We start from the raw sequence: 12,366 nt of genomic DNA on the forward strand, positions 1-12,366 counted from the left end.
TATAAAAGAGACCTAAGGGGCAACTTTTTCACAGAGGGTGGTAAAGTGTATGGAATGAGTTGCCAGAGGAAGTGGTAGAGACTGGTTCAATTGCAATATTTAAAAGGGTTTGGGTGGGTATATGAATAGGAAGGATTTGGAGGGATATGGGCCGGGTGCTGGTAGGAGGGACTAGATTGGGTTGGGATATCTGGTCGGCATGGATGGGTTGGACCGAACGGTCTGTTTTCATGCTGTACATCTCTATGACTCTATTGACTCTATTACCTCGAGTACAATGGGATCTTGGTCAGATGGGCCAGTGGGCCGAGGATTGGCAAATTGAGTTTAATTTAGTTAAATGTGAGGTACTGCATTTTGGCAAAGCAATTCGGGGCATGACTTATACTCTTAATGGTAAGGTCCTGTGGAATGTTGCTGAACAAAGAGACCTAGGAGTGCAGGTTCATAGCTCCTTGAAAGTGGAGTCGCAGATAGATAGGGTAGTGAAGAATGCGTTTGGTATGCTTTCCTTTATTGGTCAGTGTATTGAATACAGAAGTTGGGACTGTGCAGACATTGGTTAGACCACTTTTGGAATACAGTGTGCAATTTAGGTGTCCTTGCTATCAGAAGGATGTTGTGAAACTTGAAAGTGTCCAGTAAAGATTTACAAGGATATTGCCAGGACTGGAGAGTTTGAGCTATAGTGAGAGGCTGAATAGGCTGGGGTTGTTTTTCCTGGAGCGTCAGAGGCTGAGGGGTGACCTTGTAGAGGTTTATAGAATCATGAGGGGCATCGATACAGAAAATTGACAAGGTCTTTTCCCTGGGGTTGGGGCTCCAAAACCTAAAGGGCAGAGGTTTAAGGTGAGAGGAGAAAGATTTAAAAGTGATCTAAAGGACAACTTTTGCATGCAGAGGGTGGAATGAGCTGCCAGAAGATGTGGTGGAGGGTGGCACAATTACAGCATTTAAAAGGCATCTGGATGGGTATATGAATAGGAAGGGTTGAGAGAAATATGGACCAAGTGCTGGCAAATAGAACTAAATTAGGTTAGGATACCTGGTTAGCATGGACGAGTTGGACTAAGGGTCTGTGTCTGTGCTGAACGTCTCCATTGAGAAGAAGCTACTGATATCAAACTTTTTAGGTTCTTGCTCGTGTGTAAAAATTTGTAATACCATTTATGCCAAGACAAACGTCCAATCTTACTTATAAAACTTTAAATATATAGTAAACCACTGATAATTAAAAATAATATCTTTTAGGAATGTGCTGAATGCCTAATCATATGGTGGTTGTGCCTTGAATTAAAATAGCTGTAGCAGTTTTCTCTCCACAGATGCTGCCAGATCTGTCGACTTTCTCCTGCAATATCTGCTTTTGTTTATTTCAGCTTTAGCAAGCTCTGGACAGCTTATGGAACCTTACTTAGGAGCCATGTATCTGGGTTTTGGAAAAAGAAAAGTTGCATTAAAACAAACAGGGTATCTTGTCATTGAAATGAGACATGGAACAGGATTTTGTACTGTACTCGAATCAGCTCATTTAGTCTTGAAGTCACTTTGAACTAAGGCTAACGAAGAATATAAGCTTTTAGACAAAATCTAATCGGCCTACCTGGGCATGTTTTGACACCTCAGGTATGGTTTGAACCTAGACCTTCTGGACCAGGGGCAGGGGCTTTATTATTTCATCACTAGATTCTAAGAATACAGCGTTTATGCTGATTAGTCATGAAGTCCTATTATTATTAACACTAAGTAATGAAATGGGCAGATCACTTGACAGATCAACTGTAGCTCCTTTTCAGAACTGTAATTGTTGTTTGCTTTTATTTGTTTAAAAAAAGGTTGTTATTTAGTGCATTGGACACTGTAGCAGGTTAAAATGTACATAGACAATTCTGTTAATTGTGTCTTGTAGCAGAACTGTGTGTAAACGTTGTTTTGAAATGTCAGAGTAAGCAGTTTTAATATCCTTTCTAACAAATGTTTGCCTATTTGAACCTGTATTTGTGTATATATGAACAGAAATTGAAGGCTCTATCTCCAGGACTATACCACTTGTTCTTTTTAACCTGCACACTTCAGTGTGGGGTTTCAAACTTAAATGTTCTTTCTGACTTTTATATTTAATAACTTTATTGAAAAGCTTTTTCAGCAATGGTATTTCAGACTTCTTTTTACATCTGTTAAACTGAAATATTAAATTGCCTATTGGGGAATCATTGGAACAAAATTGTTTCCATTTCTGATTAGTTGGCACTTTCATAAAATGAAACTAACTTTATTAAATTCATTGATAACTTGTAATGTTTTTATTTCTATAAACTTTGTGTCTCTTTGTTTCACTGTATCAGATGTTGTAAAATAAACTCAAATTCAACACTCATTTCTGGAATGATTTTTGAGCAGTTTTCACTGTTGACTCTGGAAGAATGGCTTTCATCTAAATACAAGCATTTTTAAAATAGACCTCTGGGAAAACATGAATTCCTGCAGTAAGTCTTATGCATGTAGAAATACTCTTTCAGTATCTCTGCAGACCAGTTACAACAATTTCTTTATTTCTGGTTTCTCCATTTCAGTTTTCCTTTTTAATCTCTAACTCAAAACATTTTATTATTTTAAGCAAATCTGCTGTAACTTGTATGCTATTTAGTGTTTTGTGGAAATTTACTGAAACATTGCTCAGGATTGATCGGGTACAATTTAATTCCTAAAGAAAATATGATTTGTATTTCATCTAATGTTTTAAAGTTAGATCTTAAAAGGATAAATTAATAAAGTGCAAGATCATATAGTTCATACTAATCTTACCATGCATTTTTTTGAGTAGTATTAACATGGCTTTTGAAAAAGATTAGGAGAAAGTGAGGACTGCAGATGCTGGAGATCAGAACTGAAAAATGTGTTGCTGGAAAAGCGCAGCAGGTCAGGCAGCATCCAAGGAGCAGGAGAATCGACGTTTCGGGCAAAAGCCCTTCATCAAGCTTATGCCCGAAACGTCGATTCTCCTGCTCCTTGGATGCTGCCTGACCTGCTGCGCTTTTCCAGCAACACATTTTTGAAAAAAATTATTAGTTAACGGGTATATTAAGGGCAAAAGTGAGGACTGCAGATGCTGGAGATCAGAGTCTAGATTAGAGTAGGGCTGGAAAAGCACAGCAGGTCAGGCAGCATCCGAGGAGCAGGAAAATCAATGTTTCGGGCAAAAGCCCTTCATCAGGAACCACACCGAGTGCAGGAAGAAGAACGTGTTTGAAATTATTTTCGTTCATTGATTTGCTCTTGGAAAATATGTAGCGCTTTAATGATATGATTATCTTTTTGCAGGAAAGGAAATAACATTGCTGATGCAGACACTGAATACTTTGAGCACCCCAGAGGAGAAGCTTGCTGCACTTTGCAAGAAATATGCAGACATGGTCAGTTCAAAAGACTTATAAGAATTGAGACATGCAGCTCCTTGCAGAGTTAAAAGTAAAATTCTGTTCTGAAGTTTTTTGTTTTTGTTTAAAAGCATAATCTAAATCTGCATAACGGATAAAGATGACTTGGACATTTGTGTTCTCATATTACAAATAGTAGTTTGTGTACATTAGCCCCATTGTGCATTACCTGTGAAAAGTGCACTTTTGGTTTGTTAATCTTTGAGTAACCATGTTGTCATTGACAAATAATAGCTCATTCTAACAGGAATCACAGAAGTGTTATGGTGTATAACGAAGCTGTTCAGCCCATTATGCCTGCAGCAGCTGTTCAAACAAGCCTGATTACCAAGTGCTGATCTCCTGCTTTTTTCCCCATGTCCTTGCACACTATTTTCTTCCAGGGAATCATCTGATGCCATCTTGAATGTCTGAATTAAACCTTCATCACATAACTAGGCAGTACATTCCCTACCCTAACTACTCATAGAATCCTAGAGTTTACAGCACAGAAACAGATCTTTTGGTCCAACTTGCCCAAGCTGACCAGATATACTAAATTATTCTAGTTCCATTTGTGAGCATTTAGCCCTTAACCCTCTAAACCCTTTCTATTCAAGTACCTAACTTAGATGCCTTTTAAATGTTGTTATTGTACCAGCCTGCACCACTTCCACTAACAGCTTATTCCATGCATTCACCACCCTGTCCGTGAAAAGGTTGCCCCTTGGGTCTCTCTTATATCTTCCCCTTTCACCTTAAACCTATGCCCTTGAGTTTTCAACTCTCCTTCCATGGGGAGAAGATTTTGGCTTTTCACTGTATTCGTGCCCCAATGTCTCTTTGTTCTGCAATATTCCCCAGGACCCTACCATTAAGTGTATTAAATCCTTCCCTGATTTGCCTTACCAAATTGCAACACCTCACATTTATCTAAATTAAACTCAATCTGCTATTCTTCAGCCCATCTGATCAAGATCCCATTATGCTCTGAGGTAACCTTCCTCACTGTTCACTACACCACCAATTTTGGTGTCATCTGCAAACTTACTAACCATTCTTCCTATATTCACATCCAAATTATTTATGAAAGTGACAAAAAGCAGTGGACTCAGCACCAATCCTGCTCTGGTCACAGATCTTCAGTCTAAAACAACTCTCTACCACCACTATCTGTCTCCTACCTTCAAACCAATTTTGTATCCAAATGGCAAGCTCCCCCCTGATCACTTCACTCTTGCTTGTTATGCACATTATTTGAAGCGTTTGTGTCCGATGTCTGTTAGCTGGCAGTTTTGTGATGCACGTTCAATCTCTGCACTGGCTGTGGTCACCATAAAGGTTCGACCTTCTCAACTTCACCAGAGATGTGGTGACCCTTGCACCAGTTATCTCTCTCTAATGAAAGACTAGCCCTATGCTCCTCTGGGACTATGGCAAATTTACCTTTTAAATCTATGCTGTCTTGTTCTTTTTACATATGGGAACAATTTTTCTCCCTATGCTCCAACCAGTGATGTCTATCAGTCTGAGAGCTTGAGATAGATCCACCTCAGATTTTGAAAACCTATATCAAATATCCTCTTAGGTGCAATCTATCCAAAGAGAACAATCTCAAGTTCTTCAGTCTGTCCTCTGAACTGAACATCTTCGTTACTCATGTTCGTCATCCCCAGAACCATTCTTGTAAGATCACTTCAGCACTGTCTCCAATGCATTCACGTCCTTCCTATAATGTAGTTCCCTGGACTGAAGGCTTTCAACTTAATTTTTAATGAGTGCAAGATGCTAACAGATAACTGCTGTCCCTTTTTAGGCATGATTTGGAGATGCTGGTGTTTGACTGGGGTGTACAAGGTTAAAAATCACATAACACCAGGTTATAATCCAACAGGTTTAATTGGAAGCACCAGCTCTCGGAGCACTGCTCCTTCATCAGGGTGGTTGTGGAGTATAAGATTGTAAGCCCCAGAATTTGTAGCAAAAGTTTACAGTATGATGGATGTAACTGAAATTATATATTGAAAAAGACCTGGATTGTTTGTTAAGTCTCTCTCATCTGTTGGAATGATCACGTTGGTTTCAGGTTTTTCATATGTAAGTTGCAAAATTCTTTTTAAAAAAGTTACATTCTCAAGTGAACTTTAACAATTGGTGTCTGTCAGCCCAGATAATGTATTGAAGGAGTGATACTGTCTGTGCTACAACGTTTAGACTAATTCTAATTTAATAAATTAATTTACAGAATCTTACATGGATTCATGCAGTTTTTGAAAGATGTAAAATGTAAATCGGCAAGTACAAATTCACCCCACAAACTTGTGTGTGTGTGGCGGGAGGGGGCATGGTGTTGAGTGTCTGTGAGAGAGTGGGTGCATGTATGAGTGAGAGTATAAACGGATAGAAGTCTGTGAAAGGGTGCATGTGTTTCCGAGCAGAGGCTGATAGCCAAATTCGGTCCCCATGGGGATGGCCTCAGCTGGGACCTTGGGTTCATGTCACACTACAGGTGACCCCAAGTCCTATATATACACACACGTGCACAAACACTCAGATATGCAGAGACGTGCACTCTCTCTGACGTGCAGAGGCGTGCGCAGAGATTTAGACCCATTTATACTCACACGCACCCCTCTCTCACAGGCACTCTCAACACCCCCCCCCCCCCCCCCCCCCCCACCCCGTCACCACCACCACCACATGCGCATACGCACATATGCACGCATAAACTTAAAAGTTTGTGGGGTGAATTTGTACTTGTAGAGTTACATTTTACTTCTCTCAAAAACTGCATGAACCCATGTAAATTCTTTTTTTTAAGGTTAGAATCAGTCTAAACATTGTAGTACAGACAGTATCACACAGAGGAACTCACACCTTCAATACATTATCTGAGCTGACAGACACCAATTGTTAAAATTCACTTGAAAATGTAACTTTCTAAAAAAAGATTTTGCAATTTAGACATAAAAGATCTGAAACCAAAGTGGTGAATGTAACAGATGAGAGGCTTAACAAACAATCCAGGTCTCTTTTAATGTATAATTTCAATTACATCACACTGTAAACTTTTGCTATAAATTCTGGGGCTTACAATCTTATACTCCACAACTGCCAGATGAAGGAACAGTGTTCTGAGAGCTTATGCCTCCAATTAAATCTGTTGGATTATAACCTGTTGTTGTGATTTTTAACTTTGTATTCCCTTTTTAGAAAATCTTCAACAATGCGAATAGCTCTGTCAGCTTTGCATTGAATGTACCAAAAGTAACTGAAACATTGTCCATTTAAGCTGACAAATTTCTGTGTAGTTGTTCTCAGCCTCTGAATTTGTATACTGCAACAGCCCCAAATTATTATGATTGTTGTATATAATAACTTGGGGGAAAAAACTTGATTTCCCAATGATCAACTTTTAAAGAAGCACACAAGGTTTCAAGTTTTAAGCATCCTACTGTAGCAAACTAAAATCAACATCAGTTAGATGTCACTGAATAGACAACTTGCATTCTGTACTCCCCTTTACCTTCAGTTAAAGAAACCATATTAACTTGATCTATTTGCAATGGTTGTATACTTAACAACTGTATCTTTAGTAAACCGTCTTACTGCACTAGTCATGGTTAGGTTGGCTTATGTTGTGTAAAGCTGAAGTTGTAAGTACTTAAGCAAAATGGTATTTTAACAAATTGAATTGCAAAATTAGTCACTTTCTATTAAATTTATCCTAAGATTTGGCGTTTTTCAATTAACTCGTTTGAGCTTTCTGCAGCTTGAAGAGCACAGAAATACTCAAAAGCAAATGAGACTTCTACAAAAGAAGCAAACGCAGATCATCCAAGAGAAGGATCACCTTCGGAATGAGCACAGCAAAGCTATTCTGGCACGCAGCAAGCTAGAAAGTCTATGTCGTGAGCTGCAACGCCATAATCGAACTCTTAAGGTATTATAAATTCAGTTACTGTAAATTTGTGTACAGTTGATACCTTTTGGGTGCTGTGTGCGGATAGGCTCTGTGGCTAAAAACGTTGTTTTTTTGCTTAACTTAATATTTAAGTTTTGCAGTTTTGCCTAATTGCATCGTAATTGCAGTTCCCTCAGCTGTAACTCTTGCCCAGTGGTATACACCTGTCCCTTTCTATCACTATATTAAACATAACAGAATTGTGATTGCTATCACCAAAGTGCTCACCTACTTCCAAGTCTAACACTTGGCCGGGCTCATTACCCAGTACCAAATCTAATGTGGCTTTGCGGAAAAAGTGAGGACTGCACATACTGGAGATCAGAGCTGAAAATGTGTTGCTGGAAAAGCGCAGCAGGTCAGGCAGCATCCAAGGAGCAGGAGAATCGACTTTTCGGGCATGAGCCCTTCTTCAGGAAATCAGAGTAGGGGAATGAAGGTGAGGCCTCTGCCGAGGACTGACTTCAGACTCCCTACTTCAGATTTCCTGAAGAAGGGCTCCTGCCCAAAACGTCGATTCTCCTGCTCCTTGGATGCTGCCTGACCTGCTGCGCTTTTCCAGCAACACATTTTCAGCTCTGATGTGGCTTCGCCCCTTGTTGGCCTGTCTACATACTGGGTCAGGAAGCCCTCCTGCACACACTGTACAAAAACTGACCCATCTATAGTATTCTTACTGTAGTGTTCCCAGTCAATATTTGGAAAGTTGAACTCCCCCATGACAACTGCCCTGTCTCTCTCACTCCTATTGAGAATCATCTTTGCTATCCTTTCCTCTACATCTCTGGAACTATTTGGAGGCCTATAGAAAACTCCCAACAGGGTGACCTCTCCTTTCCTGTTTCTAACCTCAGCCCATGCTACCTCAGTTGACGAATCCCCAAACATCCTTTCTGCAACTGTAATACTGCCCCGGCCCCCACCCCCACCCCCTGTTTTACCATCTTCTCTGTTCTTACTGAAACATCTAAATTCTGGAACCTGCAACAACTATTCCTGTCCCTGCTCTATCCATGTCTCCAAAATGGCCACAACATCAAAGTCCCAGGTACCAACCCATGCTGCAAGTTCATCCACCTTATTCCGGATGCTCCTGGCGTTGAAGTAGACACACTTCAAACCAACTTCTTGCTTGCCGGTGCCATCTTGCGTCCCTGAAACTTGATTTCGGATGTCCCTGCTCTCAACCTTTTCTATACTTGAACTACAATTTTGGTTCCCATCCCCCTGCTGGATTAGTTTAAACCCACCCCAATAGCATTAGTGAATTTCCTCCCCAGGATATTGGTACCCCTCTGAATCAGATGAAGACCATCCTGCTTGTAAAGGTCCCACGTACCCCAGAAAGTGCCCCAATAAAGAATCCAAAACCCTCCCTCCTGCACCATCCCTGTAGTCAAGTGTTCAACTCCTCTCTCTCCCTATTCCTTGCCTCACTAGCACGTGGCACGGGCAACAAACCAGAGACAACAACTCTGTTTGTCCTAGCTCTAAGCTTCCATCCTAGCTCCCTGAATTTCTGCCTTAAATCCCCATCTCTGTTCCTACCTATGTCGTTGGTGCCTATGTGAACCACGACTTGGGGCTGCTCCCCCTTCCCCTTAAGGATCCCAAAAACATGATCAGAGACATCACGAACCCTGGCACCTGGGAGGCAACACGCCAACCGTAAGTATCTCTCGTCTTCACAGAACCTCCTATCTGTCCCCCCTAACGATGGAGCCCCCAATGACTACACGATGCAAGGAAATAGGTGTTTCCTTGCATCTTAACATTGCACTTTTGTAAACTGTTATTTCCAACTTTCCCCAATTGTGTTTGCAGTGTAGGTGTCAATTTTCACAGGCAATCTTTTGTTCTTAGACCCAGGTTCAAGTCCCGCCTCAGGCGACTGTCTGTGTGGAGTTTGCACATTCTCCCCGTGTCTGCATGGGTTTCCTCCTACAGTCCAAATATGTGCAGGTTAGGTGAATTGGCCATTCTAAATTGCCCATAGTGTAAGGTGAAGGGGTAAATATAGGGGAATGGGTCTGGTTGGGTGCGCTTTGGCTGGTCGGTGTGGACTTGTTGGGCCGAAGGGCCTGTTTCCACACTGTAAGTAATGTAATCTAATTCTTCCCATATCAAGTCTGTCCAGTCTCATCGAGATTTTATGAGATCCTCCTTTGTTCTTCTAAATTCTAGTGAGTACAAGCCCAGTCATAGAGTTCAGATTGTAAGTTTGCTCGCTGAGCTGAAAGATTTGTTTTCAGATGTTTCGTCACCATACTAGTTAAAAGATCATTGAGCCTCCGGTGAAGTGCTGGTATTATGTCCCACTTTCCATTTGTGTCTTGGTCTCTTAAGGTGGGTGATACCATTTCTGGTTCTTTTTAGAGAATGGTAGATGGGATCCAAATCGATGTGTTTATTGATGGAGTTTGGTTAGAATGGCAGGCCTCTAGGAATTCCTGTGTGTGTCTCTGTTTAGCTTGTCCAAGGATGGATGTGTTGTCCCAGTCGAAGTGGTGTCCTTGTTTGTCTGGATGTAAGGATACTAGTGATAGTGGGTCATGTCTTTTTGTGGCTAGTTGGTGTTCATGTATTTTGGTGGCTAGTTTTCTGCCTGTCTGCCCGATGTAGTGTTTGTTACAGTCCTTGCATGGTTTGTACACTGATTTTGTAAAAGACATTCGTTTTGCTGATTGTTTGTATAGGATCCATTAGGTTCATCAGTTGCTGTTTTAAGTATGTTGGTAGGTTTGTCAGCTACCATGATGCTAAGAGGTCTGAGTAGTCTGGAAGTCATTTCAGAAATGTCTTTGATGTATGGTAATGCGGCTAGGGTTTCTGGGTGAGTCATGTCTGCTTATTTGGGTTTGTTGTTGAGAAATCGATGGACTTTGTTTATTGGGTACCCGTTCTCTTGAATATATTTTTCTTCTGCTGTTCATAGTTCCTGAGTGCTGCAGTGTGTTGTGGCCCATTGAAATAATGTCTGATGCAGCTTCGTTTATAGGTGTGGGATGATTGCTTCTGTAGTTAAGTATTTGGTCTGTGTGTGTTGCTTTCCTGTAGATACTGCTTTGAAGTTGTCCATTAACCGTTCGTTCTACTATGACATATAGGAATGGGAGTCTGTTGTCGTTCTCTTCCTCTATTGTGAATTTTATGCCTATAAGGATATTGTTGTTGATGTAGGTTTCCTCTAATTTGTTCTGCTTTGTGATGACAAAGGTGTCATTCGCGTATTGGACCCAAAGTTTGTGTTGGATACAGCACTAGTATCCTCACGTACAGACGAACAAGGACACCACTTCGACTGGGACAACACATCCATCCTAGGACAAGCTAAACAGTGGTGCACACAGGAATTCCTAGAGGTCTGACATTCTAACCAAAAATTCTAACCATTCTAACCAGGCTTCTGAAGAAGGGCTCATGCCCGAAACGTCGATTCTCCTGCTCCTTGGATGCTGCCTGACCTGCTGCGCTTTTCCAGCAACACATTTTCAGTTCTGATCTCCAGCATCTGCAGTCCTCACTTTCAACCCACCTTAAGAGACCAAGACACACAAATAGAATGTGGGACATAACACCAGTGCTTCACCAGGTCACTGATGATGTTACCTAGTATGATGACAAAACATCTGAAAACAAACGTTCTAGCTGGGTGAGCAAACTTACAATCTGAACTTCAACCTGAGCTACAAATCTTCTCGAAAATTGCAATCATAGAGATTACAGCATGGAAACAGATCCTTTGGTCCAATGTATCCATACCGACCAGATATCCTTACCTAATCTAGTCCCATTTGCCAGCACTTCGCCCATATCCCTTTAAACCCTTCCTATTCATATATCCATCCAGATGCCTTTTAAATGCTGTAATTGTACCAGCCTCCACCTCTTCCTGTGGCAGCTCATTCCATACACACACCACCCTCTGTATGAAAACGTTGCCCCTTAGGTGCCTTTTGTATCATTTGCCTCTCACCATAAACCTATGCCCTCTAGTTCTGGATCACGTTAGTTAATCTCCAGTCTTCCAGCACCTCACCTGTGACTATTGATGATACAAGTATCTCAGCAAGATGCCCAGCAATCACTTCCCTAACTTCCCACAGAGTTCTAGGGTACACCTGTTCAGAACCTGGGGATTTATCCACTTTTATGCACTTCAAAACACCCAGAACCACCACCTCTGTAGTATGGACATTTTTCAAGATGTCGCCATCTATTTCCCCGCATTCTATATCTTCCATGTTCTGCTCCACAGTAAACACCGCAAAATAATCATTTAGTATATCCCCTATCTTCTGTGGCTCCACACATCGGCTGCCTTGCTGATCATTGAGGGGCTCTATTCTCTCCCTAGTTACCCTTTTGTCCTTTAATGTATTTATAAAATCCCTTTGGATTCTCCTTAATTCTATTTACCAAAGCTATCTCATGTCCCCTTTTTGCCCTCCTGATTTTCCTCAAGTATACTCTTACTACTTTTATACTCTTCTAAGGATTCACTGTATCTTTCCTGTCTATACCTGTCATGTTTCCTTCCTTTCCTTAGCCAAAGCCCCTCTTTCTCTAGTAATCCAGCATTCCCAAAACTTACCCATTGTCGTTCCTTTTACCTTAACAGGAATATACAGTCTCTGGACTCTTGTTATCTCATTTTGCAGCCATCCCTTTACTTGCAAACTTCTGCCCCCAGTCAGCTTTTGAAAGTTCTTGCCTAATACTGTCAAAATTAGACTTCCACCAATTTAGAACTTCAACCTTTAGATCTGGTCTATCCTTTTCCATCACCATCTTAAATCTAATAGAATTATGGTCACTAGTCCCAAAGTGCTTCCCTACTGACACCTCAGTCACCTGCCCTGCCTTATTTCCCAAGAGTAGGTCAAGTTTTGCACCTTCTCTAGTAGGTACATCCACATACTGAATCAGAAAGTTTTCTTGTACACACTTAATAAATTCTTCTCCATCTCAACACTTAACACTATG

General features: G+C 41.1%; 1 protein-coding gene across 1 annotated transcript in view; it reads left to right on the forward strand.

The window, feature by feature from the left end:
- The window catches only part of LOC140453340 (alpha-taxilin-like), an 85,611-nt gene that overhangs the window by 29,588 nt on the left and 43,657 nt on the right, over window positions 1-12,366 (forward strand). The window contains exons 3-4 of the mRNA XM_072547886.1: window positions 3,322-3,413; window positions 7,189-7,359. Of these exons, the coding sequence (XP_072403987.1) occupies window positions 3,322-3,413; window positions 7,189-7,359 (263 nt within the window). The remainder of the gene's footprint in view (window positions 1-3,321; window positions 3,414-7,188; window positions 7,360-12,366) is intronic.

The sequence above is a fragment of the Chiloscyllium punctatum genome, chromosome 27 (genome assembly GCF_047496795.1).
Source record: "Chiloscyllium punctatum isolate Juve2018m chromosome 27, sChiPun1.3, whole genome shotgun sequence".
Taxonomy (NCBI): Eukaryota; Metazoa; Chordata; class Chondrichthyes; order Orectolobiformes; family Hemiscylliidae; genus Chiloscyllium; species Chiloscyllium punctatum.